General features: G+C 58.2%; 1 protein-coding gene across 1 annotated transcript in view; it reads left to right on the forward strand.

Moving 5' to 3' along the window:
- The window catches only part of RTN4RL1 (reticulon 4 receptor like 1), a 64021-nt gene extending 59158 nt beyond the window's left edge, over positions 1–4863 (forward strand). Inside the window, exons 3-4 of the mRNA XM_060134666.1 lie at positions 2311–2442; positions 3505–4863. Of these exons, the coding sequence (XP_059990649.1) occupies positions 2311–2442; positions 3505–4863 (1491 nt within the window). The remainder of the gene's footprint in view (positions 1–2310; positions 2443–3504) is intronic.
- Positions 4864–13178: the final 8315 nt, after the last annotated feature.

The following is a 13178-nucleotide window of genomic DNA, read 5'->3' on the forward strand; positions in this document are numbered from 1 at the left end:
TCTGCTAGTCCACGAGGACCTGCCAAGTTCATCCCAGGCCCCTCCCCACCCCGGCACTCAGGATACTCCAGGACTCTGGCAGCAAGTGTTGAACGGATGAGGGAATGAATGAGGCTGCAGAGATGTGTGTGAGCTCATGTGTGGGAGGCCAGGAGGTCTGGGAGCCGCTGAGCAGACAGGTGGATGCCCCTGGAGGAGTGGGGGGAGCAGGGGGAGGAGGGGGCGGCGGAGGAGAACCTGAGAAGTCCGGAGTTTGAGTCCCTGCCTCGCTTTCTTCAGCCCCCATCAGGCAGAGCAACCCCTTGCCCCCCCAGAAGGGGGCGAGGAGGCTGATGAGAGGAAGTGCAAGGCTCCTCCATGGAGACTTTTATTCCTGCTAACTTGCAATCTTCAAATGCACAGCAAAGGCACCGATGTCATTGTTAGTACATTAATCAGCAATCAGCAGGTCGGGGCTCCCACAGGCAACACAGAGGGGGCACGGGAGGCACAGGAGGAACCGTGGCGATGCAGTACAGAGCCTGCCTGGGAAGAAACGGGCAGGGTGATGATCTACGGCCAGGGCACCCGCTGGCTCAGGCAGGGGTGCCAGAGGCAGGTGGGATTGGCTGGGAGAGCTGGTCCAGGGCCGACCTTGAAGACGGGACCAGCTTCCAGAGTGGAGAAGCAGACTCAGGTGAGACCCACCCCAGTGCCCAGTGGGAGGGGGCAGGGGTACCTGCAAGGGCGGTTCCCTTGGCCCAGGTCCCCTGGCATCTGGACGGTACTGGAGGCTGGAGAGCAGCTCTAAGCATCGGCTGGGGTCCCTGCCTTCTCCTGGGCCCCTCTCAGAGGAACAACAGCGCAGTAGCTCCTGTCCTGGGTGCCACCTTTACACCACCCGCCCCCGCCCCCGATATCTGACCCCTCCCACCTGCCAAAGTGTGTTCATACGCCAGCTGCGAAGCCCACGCCTAGATTTTTGTACACTTGGCTTTTACCCAAACCATGGTCTTCGCCTGTTTTCCCCTGTGCCCCAGCACCCCTGGGGGCACCTGCCTGAGGGAGGGGTGTGGCTCTTTGTGGAGCCCCTCCCTCCCCGCCACGCCTCTCTGGGGACCGCTTCAGAGAATCCCCCCCGGGGCCTTACTGAGACATCCACAGCAGCAGGCAGATGGGCTGTCTGCCCCACCCCAGGTCAGGGGGCGGAAAAAGTCCCGCAGCCCCCACCAGGCAGGGCAGTTCTGCGGATCAGAGGGGTGAGAGCAGAAGCGCTTTGTAAACTCCATAAGCCGCACAGATGTCGGCGGTGTTAGCGCTGAGCCTGCCACGTGAGCGGCTCTCCCTGCCTGACTTAAGGGAAGGGAATGCCTTGTCTTTGCAGGACCCCAGGGGGTGGGGTCTGCTGTGGCCCTGTGGTTCCCACGAATGGCCCCAGCCCTGTCCCCTGCAGCACAGTGAGCACCCTGAACACCCTTGAGCTAGGAGGGGCTCCCTCAGAGTGGCAGGCTGGGGACACCTCCCTGGGGGCAGCCTGGGCAGGGCCGAGGAGCAGAGCAGAGCTGAGCGAGTGGACAGGGAGGGGCAGGCTCTGAGTGGGCAGGCGCTGTGCGCTGGGCCCGCCTCCCAGCCTGGATGTTGGAGACTCAAGGCAGTGGGCAGGCTCCCCGAGAGTCAGCTGGGGTTTGGGGCCCAGGCTCCTAGAGGGTCCTCACTGTCCTGTCTCCTCCTGCGGGCCCGGGGCCCCCTGGCCAGACCTAGGAGAGCAGTGGCGGACTGGAGGTCAGACTCCACGCGGGGAGCGCTGGCATAGCGACCATCTCCGACTCTTATTACACAGGGGGAAACTGAGGCTGAGGAGGCCCCCGCCCGGGGCCTGGCCTGCAGACTGTCCGATGGTTTCAGTGACTGAAGCAGGGCAGGGGCCACACAGAGCGTGGCCCAGCCCAGAAAGGGACCTCACAGCTGCTCTGTCACCGCCACCACTGCCCAGGTCATAACTGCTCTGAAATCGCAACCAAACACAATTATGCAAAAACCGCATCATGTGCGATGATTTTTATGTGTTGGCAACGTTCGGTCAAAGCCGGGTGATTACAGGGGGACGGGAAGCAGCTGTTACTCTCTGGGAGCCCGTAACTCCCAACAGCTGGGAGCTGTCACTTTTTTATGATGCCATTTCTGTGAGGAAAGAGGGAGTGGCGGTCGTGTTGAGGTCCACCTGAGCCCAGGCAGACGGCTGGGGTAGCGGCCGGCCTGAGGCTGGGAGCGGGGCTGGCCCGACAGTGGCCAGGAGGGCTGGTTCTCTCGTTGAACATGCTCTGGGCACAGCTGGCAGCAGGAAGAATCAGCCGAACTGCCTCAGGCCCTCGGCTCTCCCCAGAGGCCTGGCTGGCCAAGCTAGAAGGGAAGGATCGGGACGCCAACCCGGGCAGAGACGAGATGGCTGCCCGGCCCTGCAGGGTGGGGGTCTACTGGCCTGGAGCCCATCCCCCCAACACAGGCACACCTGCCAGGCTGCCTGGGGCAGCTGCGACCCTGGAGAAAGGCAGGTAGTGATGATCGTGCGTAATGAGGCTGCTCCGATAATGAGCACGGGGCTATTATCCAACCACGGGCTGGACACATCGAAAATAAATTATTTTAAGGATCCATTAACAAATGCCTAATTATTGCGCAATTAGAGGAAAGCTACAGAGGAAATGCTCGGGACAATCGCTAGGCAAGGCCTGACGGGCAGCCACAGCCTGGGATCTCCAGCGAGGCAGGGAGAGGGGAGGGGCTGGAAGGCAGACCCCGGGGGTGGGGGGGGCAGCCTCATTCTGGCTGCTCCTTGGACCCCAGAAACATCTTCCCTGGTGCCTCCCCCAGTCCATCACACACACACACATCCTTTGTGAGGGACGACTACTATTATTTAGAAATGAGGAAACTGAGGCACAGGGGGTAGTGCCTACATGAGGACATGGAAGGCACTGTAAGTGAGAAATCTTTCAAGATAAACTTTGGTGTCACGCATGCATGCTTTGTTGTTGGGAATAATTTAAATAAAAAGACTCTTCAGGAGTCCATACGAGATATTTACTTTGTTAGAACAGGACTTTGCACCACTATCTGTTCAGGCAGATCAAAGCAAGTAAGTGGCAGAGCTTGGACAGGAGCCCGAAGCTAGCTGCTGCGTCCGTGGGTTGTGACCCCAATCCTACCAGGGTTGACAGAGCCTAAGGGGGTGGGGCTCAGAAGCTATGGGCGGGGCTAGGGGTTTGCTGGGTGGGGCTAAGGAAGTATGCCGGGTGCCGGGGGATCAGAGCCTCTACCCCAACCCATCTCATAGCCCAGGCTGGGATAGAACCCCCAGTAGAGGTGGGGCACCAGGGCGTGGGGAGCCATCAAGAGCCAGCACCTCGGGGGGCTATGACTCCAGACCGCTGAGCGCCGCAAAGACGAGGACAGAGCCCCAGCGGCCTAGGAGGGTCACGTGCCCATCGAGCCCGGCCCCCAGAGTGTCCCCCACCTCCCGGGCAGCCCCTGACCTGGCTGTGCTCTCTCTCCCCGCCAGGGTGCTGTGTGGAGCTGCTGCTGCTGCTGCTGGCCGGGGAGCTGCCCCTGGGCGGCGGCTGCCCGCGGGACTGCGTGTGCTACCCCGCGCCCATGACGGTCAGCTGCCAGGCGCACAACTTCGTCGCCATCCCCGAGGGCATCCCGGAGGACAGCGAGCGCGTCTTCCTGCAGAACAACCGCATCACCCTCCTGCAGCGGGGCCACTTCAGCCCCTCCATGGTCACCCTGTGGATCTACTCCAACAACATCACCTTCATCGACCCCAACACCTTCCAGGGCTTCGTGCACCTGGAGGAGCTGGACCTCGGCGACAACCGGCAGCTGCGGACGCTGGCGCCCGAGACCTTCCAGGGCCTGGTGAAGCTCCACGCCCTCTACCTCTATAAGTGTGGGCTCAGTGCCCTGCCGGCCGGCATCTTCGGCGGCCTGCACAGCCTGCAGTACCTCTACCTGCAGGACAACCACATCGAGTACCTCCAGGACGACATCTTTGTGGACCTGGTCAACCTCAGCCACCTGTTTCTCCACGGCAACAAGCTGTGGAGCCTAGGCCAGGACACCTTCCGGGGCCTGGTGAACCTGGACCGGCTGCTGCTGCACGAGAACCAGCTGCAGTGGGTCCATCACAGGGCTTTCCACGACCTCCGCAGGCTGACCACCCTCTTCCTCTTCAACAACAGTCTCTCCGAGCTGCCGGGCGACTGCCTGGCACCCCTGGGAGCCCTGGAGTTCCTCCGCCTCAACGGCAACGCCTGGGACTGTGGCTGCCGGGCGCGCTCCCTGTGGGAATGGCTGCAGAGGTTCCCTGGCTCCAGCTCCGCTGTCCCTTGCGTGTCCCCCGAGCCTCTGCACGGCCAGGACCTGAAGCTGCTGAGGGCCGAGGACTTCCGGAACTGCACGGGGCCAGCGCCCCCGCACCAGATCAAGTCGCACACGCCCACCACCACCGACAGGGCCACCCGCAGGGAGCACCACCCACCCCGTGGCCCCGCCAGGGACAAGGACCACCCGCACGGCCATCTGCCCGGCTCTCGGTCGGGCTACAAGAAGCTGGGCAAGAACTGCACCAGCCACAGGAATCGCAACCAGGTCTCGAAGGCGGGCACCCGGAAGCAGGCCCACGAGCTGCAGGACTATGCCCCTGACTACCAGCACAAGTTCAGCTTTGACATCATGCCCACGGCACGGCCCAAGAGGAAGGGCAAGTGTGCCCGCAGGACCCCCATCCGTGCCCCCAGCGGGGTGCAGCAGGCCTCCTTGGGCGGTTCCCTGAGGGCCTCGCTCCTGGCCTGGGTACTGGGGCTGGTGGTCACTCTTCGCTGAGGACGCAGGGCACCAGCACCCAGCACTGCCACGTGTCCACCAAGGAACAGGATTTCTTTTCTTTTTTTACAAGTGGAGGATCTGCTGGGTTTCAGGCAAAGGCTGGTAGAGGCTTCAGCTGCTGTCTGGGCCCTGCCCGGTGGATTATAAACCCAAAGTGTACAGCCCCCAGCGGGAGGGGATTCGTTCATCCCACCCAGCTGTCCCAGCCAGCCCCCGGCCGAGCACCGATGGACAGCATCCACCCAGCAAGGCAGTTAAAGCCGCAGAGCGAATCCTTCATTAGCAACGATGGGACAGTGCCCCACGGGAGCTGGGCTGTGTGGAATCCTGGTCATTTGGAGAGGTCTGAAGGGCTCCCGCCACTTCCGGAGGAAGCAGGACTCAGAGAACAGACAAGGGTCACCAAAGAGGCTGGGTCCGCAGCTGTCTGGGAGCACGTGAGCAGGTGGTACTTTGGCTCTTGCCTGAGGCCACTTAGTCACCCTGCCCTGAATCCAACCATGTGCCACCTTCAGTCCCTCCCTCGGGGGTAACGCCTCTCATTCCTGATGTCTCAGGCAACCCTGGCAGACCCAGGCCCAGCTGCTGGGCTCCAAGAACCAATTACCAAAGGAAAGATCATCAGAGGCTGAAATTTAGAACTTCATCGTGTGCAATGAGGTTCTCACAGGAGGTGCAGTTTTATAACTATGTCCACTTTATATATATATATATATATATATATACATATATATATATATATATACACACACACACACATACCCTCTACGTATATATATATACACACAAATGCACAGGCCCTCGCCCTACTCCCTTACCAAACTGTATGTCTTATCATGTTTATAAACTGTACGGAAAACTATATCTGCTGAACTAAGGATTGTATTGGTGATTTCTAGCAAGAAAGGAGTTCTAGGATTTTTGTCTAGAATCCCAACCTGGCAACAGTAGTCCCCATGTAACCTGGGCTTGCCAGGGCCTGGGGCAAAGGGGCAGTGGGTGGGGGGGTGTTGTCAGGGAGAAGGGGAGGCAGCAAGAATCACTTCAGGGGACCAATCTTCTTAGATACGTGGAGCATCACCATGTTTTTATATGCAGCACAAGCCCGTCTGCCACCCCGGAGCACCCAGTCACTCCCAACATAGCAGCTGTTGGCATCAGGGTGAGAAGGCAGAAGCAGCTTGTTGGACATCGGGGGGCTAGGCCCTGGGGATGGGCTGGAAGGAGAAGGGGAAGGAAGGGGCTTTGGGTTTCTGAGGCCGGCGGGCGAGGCAGTATCCACAGTGTTAGTCCAACAGGCTGGGCAGTGTCGTCAGCCTAGTGTTTTGCCAGCCACAGTCTGGACGGGCCAGGGATGCTCTGGGCATGAGCCCAGGCCTCCAGCGCGGCTCAGCTGCTGAATTTTTCCTTGAGGCTCTTTGATGGGCATCCCAGCAAGGGTCCTGTGTAGGGCGGCAGGAGGGAAAGCATCAGGTGGCCTTAGCAGAAGGGGAACAAAGAGGGCATTTCAAGAACCATCTCAGGCACTTCTGCATTACGGAGGCCCCGTCCCTCCTGGACCCTCTGAAGTTGCCCCGGGGACGGGCAGAGGTCAGGGGGTGGCCAGACTCAGGGGTCAGGAGTGGGGACGTGCAGGGAACGGAGCACGCAAACTCAGACAGGGGAGAGGAGCTCAAGTCAAAGTCAGCCATGCTGCCGGCTGGTGTCCGTGCGGGCACAATCCTTTTTGGCTTTGCACAAACCCAAATTCCCCACCAGAGAGAATGTGTGTCAGGAGTGAGAAACACTGAATCCAATTAAGAGAGAAAAATAATAAAAAAAAAAATTCTCTTGGACAAGAACCCTGTTTCTCATTTCCCAACCCCGAATTCCTGAAGGCGTGGCAGATCCTGGGCTTTTATGGGGTGGGCGAGCCTGGCTGGGTGCAGCTCTGAGGACACAAGCACGTTTGTTGGTGGGAGGAGCTGTTTGGAGCAGGGGCGCACTGACTCACTGGGACACGTGTGTGTGCGCGAACACACACACACACACACACACACACACACACATTCTCGGTTCCATGGTTCTTCCCTCACCGGCACAGGACATGACTCACTTCCCACATGCTGGCTGCACTGGGTCAGCACCATCTCTGTGGCTGTCTCCAGAGTGGTCTGGCCCTGGATCATTCCCGGCCTGTTCCCAAGAGCGTCACAGCAGCAGCTGAGCTATTGATTCTTAAGGGGGCTTGGGGGCGGCTGGAAGGGACCTGCCGGTTCCTAGGGCCCAGAGGGGATTCCAGGAAGCTGGGGCCCGACCCATGTAGCAGTGGACGTGGATGGGGTCTGGAGGCTGCACCCGCCTCTCTGGCTTTGGAGACAGGAGAGGGTTCCCCAGGTAGAGGAAAGAGGCTGTTTCCAGGCCTGGACAAAGCCTCCTCAGTACAAGGCTGGAAACGTACACTAAAGGGAGTCCGGTGACGGCAGAACAAATTGTCTTTGGCCTGCGTTTGACCCCCGTGGTCTGCCTGCTCTTACCCAGACCGGTGCCGGGGCCTAGCTGTCCCTTTAGAACCCAAGGATGTGGTTATGTTGTTGATTTCATTTCCAACTTTAGGCAGCACAGCCCTCAGCAGGAAAATCAAGGGTCCAAGCACTTTATTAAATTAAAAAAAAAAGACTTAGAAAGTCCTGTAGTATGGAAGTGAGATGTCAGTACAGAAAGGCTAATGTTTGATAAATGATCCGCTTCTGTCAAGCGCAGCACAGTCTCTGGTTGCCGACTGTTATTAGAGGCAAGGCAGAAGGGCCCAGACGCCAGGTGTATTTTAGCAGCTTGCTCCTCTAAGAGGTCGAGGGAATAAAAGCTCTATTGTGGATGACATCACTTGTCACTCAGCAGCTCATACGCTACACAGGCACAATGACAGCGTTGTCTGAGACATCAGAGCAAGTTCACAGGTCGGGAGTTAAGCTAAGGCCTTTCAACTCACCAGACCCATCATCCCTCCTAGGTGGTTCAGGGCAGGGAGGTGTGGTTTCCTGCCTCAGGAGCCCTATCCTCCTCCCAGAGGCTGAGGCCATCCCCCACCCCTCCGTGGTGGGGCCGGCCCCTTTGCCATCTTTACTCAACACTTCCCCTAGGCCCCGAGAGGCAGCCATCTCCTCATCTTCCTCTCTCACCTCCAGCCACACAGCCCTCCTCTCTGGGGAAGCGGCCTTCAGGAGGGGCTGGGTGACCACCAGTGGTCTCAGCATTTCTCGCCACAAGTTCCTCCCCAGGCCCCAGAGCTCGGCTGGCTCCCTACCCTTCATTCAACAAGCGTTGAACAAGGGTCTACATGTGCGAGCCATCGACCCAGGCTCTGGGGACCTAAAAGTGAGAAGACGTGGCTCTCCTGAAAGGAGCTCAGAGCCTAGATGTGGAAGCAAGTATGGGATTGGTGAAACCAGGGTGGGATTGGTGTCTCTGTTAGCTCACCCCCCGACTACCATGAGAAACTTGGCCAGGGTGGGGGCAGTCAGGGAGGGCTTCCAGGAGGAGGTGACATGCTGAAGGGTCTCAGAGGATGAGGAGGCAGCCAGAGAAGAGTGTGGGGAGTATTACAGGCAGAGGGCTGGAGGCATGCAATGGCACCACGTTTGGGGTATCTGCAAACAACTGTGAGCTGAGGACTGGGAATGCTGTTTGGGGATGTGTGGGAGGTGAGCCTGGCAAGCGGAAGGCCCAGGAATCCTGCTCGGGGACTTGGATCCTACTCCGAAAGTGGAGGTGTGAGCCCCCCACCTTGGGGCCTCTTCCCTACCCCGAACCCCCAGTCCCTCTCCGAGCACGTGGCCCCCACCCGTGGCATGCTTGCCAACGTTCCCCAACAGTGGATTTCATCATCGAAACTTGCCTCTTCTGCTCAGCCAGATCCTTCCCCCGTGCCAGCATGTTGGAGCGTTCCCTGGAAACCTGCCTGGGCCAGCGTCCCATTCCCAGACACCTGCTGCTTCCAAGCATGGACAGTATCCCACAGCCGTTTTGTCTCCTACGCTCCCTTCTTTCCCATCCATGAAGGGATCAACCCACAACCCTTCTCCTTGCTTCCAAGGGGCTGCCCAGACACCCCCTTGGGCACCTCCACATGTGCCCGCCCTGGCAGACCATCAGAACTCCCCCAGACCGCACCTCCCTTTTTTCTCTCCTGCCGGGGCTGTTCATCACCAGGGAACCAAGAATCCCATTTACCAACTGCTTACTTGTCACCTAACTAATCACTCAGCGCTCTGCCACCATGGCAAATGGGCGCTCCAGAAGGCCTGTTGGCAAGTTTGTGGGGGCTGGGGGAGCCAGGAAGTCCTCCTGGAGGACAAGCTGCAGGGCAGGGGGTCAGAGAGAACAGATTTGCTGGGAGGGCTCACTGGAGCCAGCTGGGAGCCTCAGGGTCTCGGCAGCTCCCAGCAAACCCTCCCTTGTATTTTCACCACCCAGACTGTCCCCACCAGCCCCTGGCTGGACCCCACCTCTGGGACCCAGCTCCTCAGGGCCCTACTAAACACTGACCTGGAGGATGCCAGCCTTTCTTTGTGTACCTTCTTACATGGATCAGGGGTGAGTGTACCTTTTGATGGGGTCCTGGCCAACATCTACCGTTCAGCCTCTTGACCCAACTGTGGTTGCATTCTGACTCACCTCCTCCCAGCCTGGCTCTCTGGCCGAAGTAAGAGTTTAGCCCATCAGCTATTATTCCATCCCATGTCACCAATTCCCCACTCTCAGTTTGTAATGGGCCAATTTTCTTTTACCTTCTGTCTACCTGGAAAATTTCTCAAGAACCTTTGCGCGTTAAAATATCCTTTACAGCTCTCCACTTGATATCTCTTTCTGCTCCTCTAATTGTCCCTTTTAACTCACTGTGCTTTCAGTATAAATCTCCCACTCTCCCCCTTTGCAGGCTGTTAATAAATACAAGCTCTAAAAAAAATATACGTAAACATCTATTGTTGGCTAAATAACTCACAGCGCAGCCAAAAAGCCAGGAAGAAAGGGAGGCTCAGAGTCAGACGTGCCCACCTATGCTCGCGCTCAGGCTGTCCTTGCCTATCTCTTTTAAGAGGACTGCTGGGGCCTTCCCTGGTGGCGCAGCGGTTGACAATCTGCCTGCTAATGCAGGGGACACGGGTTCGAGCCCCGGTCTGGGAGGATCCCACATGCCACGGAGCAGCTGGGCCTGTGAGCCACAACTACTGAGCCTGCGCTTCGCAACAAGAGAGGCCGCGATAGTAAGAGGCCCACGCACCGCGATGAAGAGTGGCCCCCGTTTGCCACAACTAGAGAAAGCCCTCACACGGAAACGGAGACCCAACACAGTAAAAAAAAAAAAAAAAAAAAAAAAGAGGACTGCTGGAATCAGGGTGGATTTTGGTCCTAAAAAGTCCACTGGGTGAAGGAACTGAGGATGCCCCAAGGGAGAAAGAGAAGCAGAGAGTAGTCATGAGGCTGTGTTGACAGGCTGTGCTGCTCCAAGAGCAATGCGGGAGGGGTGAGGACAAAAGGGACACGTGCGGGCAGCAGTGGCTAATTGCAGTGGTATTTCAGTGAGCTGACCCACAAGGCCCCTTCCCTCCAAGAGAAGTGGGTCAGCCTCCTCCAAGGTACGCCACCAGCCTGCGCGGATGTGGCCTGCCCTCCATCTCTCTGCCTTCAGCTCTTATGGCTCATTAGAGCGCTTCGTTTCTAAGCACCAGGAGGGTAGGGACGGCTGTGCCTTTCGTGTCACCGATTCCCATGTGGCAGTGTGCACACTAATGGCGTGTCTGAATGGCAGAATTTGACACTGCTGCTGCAGAACGGGCTCGGGTCACGGTGCTTTCCAAACCGGCTGAGGCTCCGCGCCACCTCCACCTCCTTCACCCAGGCATCTCTGGGAGCCCCTGCCAAAACCACAGCTTCTGCTGCTTCCTCTCAGAAGAGGGAGGAAGTGAGAGATGTATTAAACTCTTCAATCTCTGTAAGTACCATTTCCCAGGAGACAGACTCTAAGGAAGAAGGAAACACAAGTGCTCAGGACCTAAACAGGTGGGAGGCCTCCGAGGCAACCGGCTCCATATCACCCAACCCCCCAGCTTCAGGGACGGTCATGGGCGAGAGAACGATGCCGTCCAAAACCCCCCAGCTTCAGGGACGGTCATGGGCGAGAGAACGATGCCGTCCAAAACCCCCCAGCTTCAGGGATGGTCATGGGCGAGAGAACGATGCCGTCCAAAACCCCCCAGCTTCAGGGATGGTCATGGGCGAGAGAACGATGCCGTCCAAAACCCCCCAGCTTCAGGGACGGTCATGGGCGAGAGAACGATGCCCTCCAAGTGGCAGCTGCTGACCGGAGATTGAGACGTGACAGCATCCAGGTGGCCACGCACTGCTCCAGCCAGAGAGAGGTGCAAGGGATGACCACCATATAAGACATTTTAAGGGACGAGGGCCAGCAGGACAAACCCACAGAGGGAACCACGGTGTGGGACGGGGTCAGGTGTGGACTGGTGGAGTCTGAGCAAAGACCCCAGAGGGCGCACACACAGTGTCACTTGCAGAGAGAAAGCACAACCCTACGGGGCAGTCACGCAGCCAAAGAGTCAAGAGACAGGGAAAGGTTCAGACAGACAGACAGACAGGAGGGTGCGATCAGGAGAAAACCATTTTGCACTCACACGTCACTCAGGCGCCATGTCCTGTCACTGTCCCTCATGCAACCGAGTGTGGGACATTCATGCTGTCCCCAGATTTGACACCCACCACGTGCATGGCCCTGGACAGGTGACATCCCATCGACGAGGAACTTACCTTACGGCCAAGAGCAGCCCCCTTTATTTCATTACAAGGGGGGTGGTCAAGAGCTGGGTGGAGGTGTCTGTCACGCAAATGCCTCCCCACCCCCCGGCCAGGGAGAATAGAGGGTGGGGTGAGTCCCCCGCTCCCCGCACGCTGGTGCACCCTTCAGGGACCAGCAGGCCTGTGATGAGGGGCAGAATCTGGTCTGAGCCCTGGGCAGCGGTGTTTCCCACTGAGCCTTGACCCTGAAAGAGTTTGTCTGCCTACCAGCGCTGTGGAGGCTCCAGGGGCCCCGAGCCCTTAAACCCCTGGACTCTGTGCCCTTGGGCATGTGGCAGGTTCCTCTCCGCATTGGCATTCTCCCCACACGCTCGGGGTCACAGAGGTCTCCAAGGTGTTTTTATTCTTCTTCCCGACGTCTAAGCCTCAGAGGCCCGAGGTCCCTGACCCCTCATCTCACCTGCCACCCGGAAAGTCTCTCACTGTTTTATCTGTGGCATTTAAAGTGCCACTGAGTGTCTGGCACTTTGCAAGTCTAAGGTACAGGCTCTTCTGAATTTCCACGCCAGCCTCCTTTCCAGACGCTACCCCAGGCTCACCTCCTCGCCTGTGTCTCTGCCGGCTGGGACACGTGGTCATCAGGAAGGAGGCTCACGCCACCCTGGGGGGCCCCACTTTGCTCTCAGCTCTGTGCCCACAGAGGCAGGCAAGGCGGAGACTGGGTATTCTGGGTGGAGGTTGCTGTAGGAGCAGCTGCGGTGAACTCCACACCTCCAAGCTGTCCCCTAAGCAGCTGGACCTGTCCTGCAGCGGCCCTTCCCCAACCCCCCTCCACCTTCCCGCAGACCAGACGAACGTCCCTCCCGGCCTCGCAGGTGATGCACGCCGGGGAAGTTCCTGCGATCACTCGTGCTGCCTTACTAGCTCCTCTCTCCTCCCCCAGTGACCGCACACTGGGCCCAGAGCTGGCCTCAACCTCCCCAGCGGCCCCTGGCCACCGTCAGAAGTGGCCTCCTCTGGCCCTCGCCCCCTTGGGCTTCTCGCTCAGGGACAGCTTCATCTCTCAGAGCTGCTGACCCACTGCAGCCCCTGAGACCGGCTCCAGCAAGGCCGTAGCCCTGTCTTCTTGGGAATTCCTCCTCATCCATTTTCTCTCCTAAGACCAGGGATGAATGAAAATGAAAAAGCAACTTAAGAACTTCCCTGGTGGTCCAGTTAAGACTCTGAATTTCCAATACAGGGGGCATGGGTTCAATCCCTGGTTGGAGAACTAAGATCCCACATGCCGTGTGGCCAAAAAATGTTTTAAATAAATTAAAAAAAATAAAGCAACTTAGAACTGGGTGGCATGAGGTTTTTTAAGCCCCCTCATGGACACGACCTCATAGTTAACTGGGAAGTGTCACCTCCAAGATTTGATCACAATCCCCATTTTACAGATGAAAAAAAATGGGCCTCCTGGTAATTCAAACCCATGCTTTTGAGCCCAAGACTGGGGCTCTTCCCCAACACAGCCCTGA

This window comes from Lagenorhynchus albirostris, chromosome 20 (genome assembly GCF_949774975.1).
Source record: "Lagenorhynchus albirostris chromosome 20, mLagAlb1.1, whole genome shotgun sequence".
In the NCBI taxonomy this organism is placed as follows: domain Eukaryota; kingdom Metazoa; phylum Chordata; class Mammalia; order Artiodactyla; family Delphinidae; genus Lagenorhynchus; species Lagenorhynchus albirostris.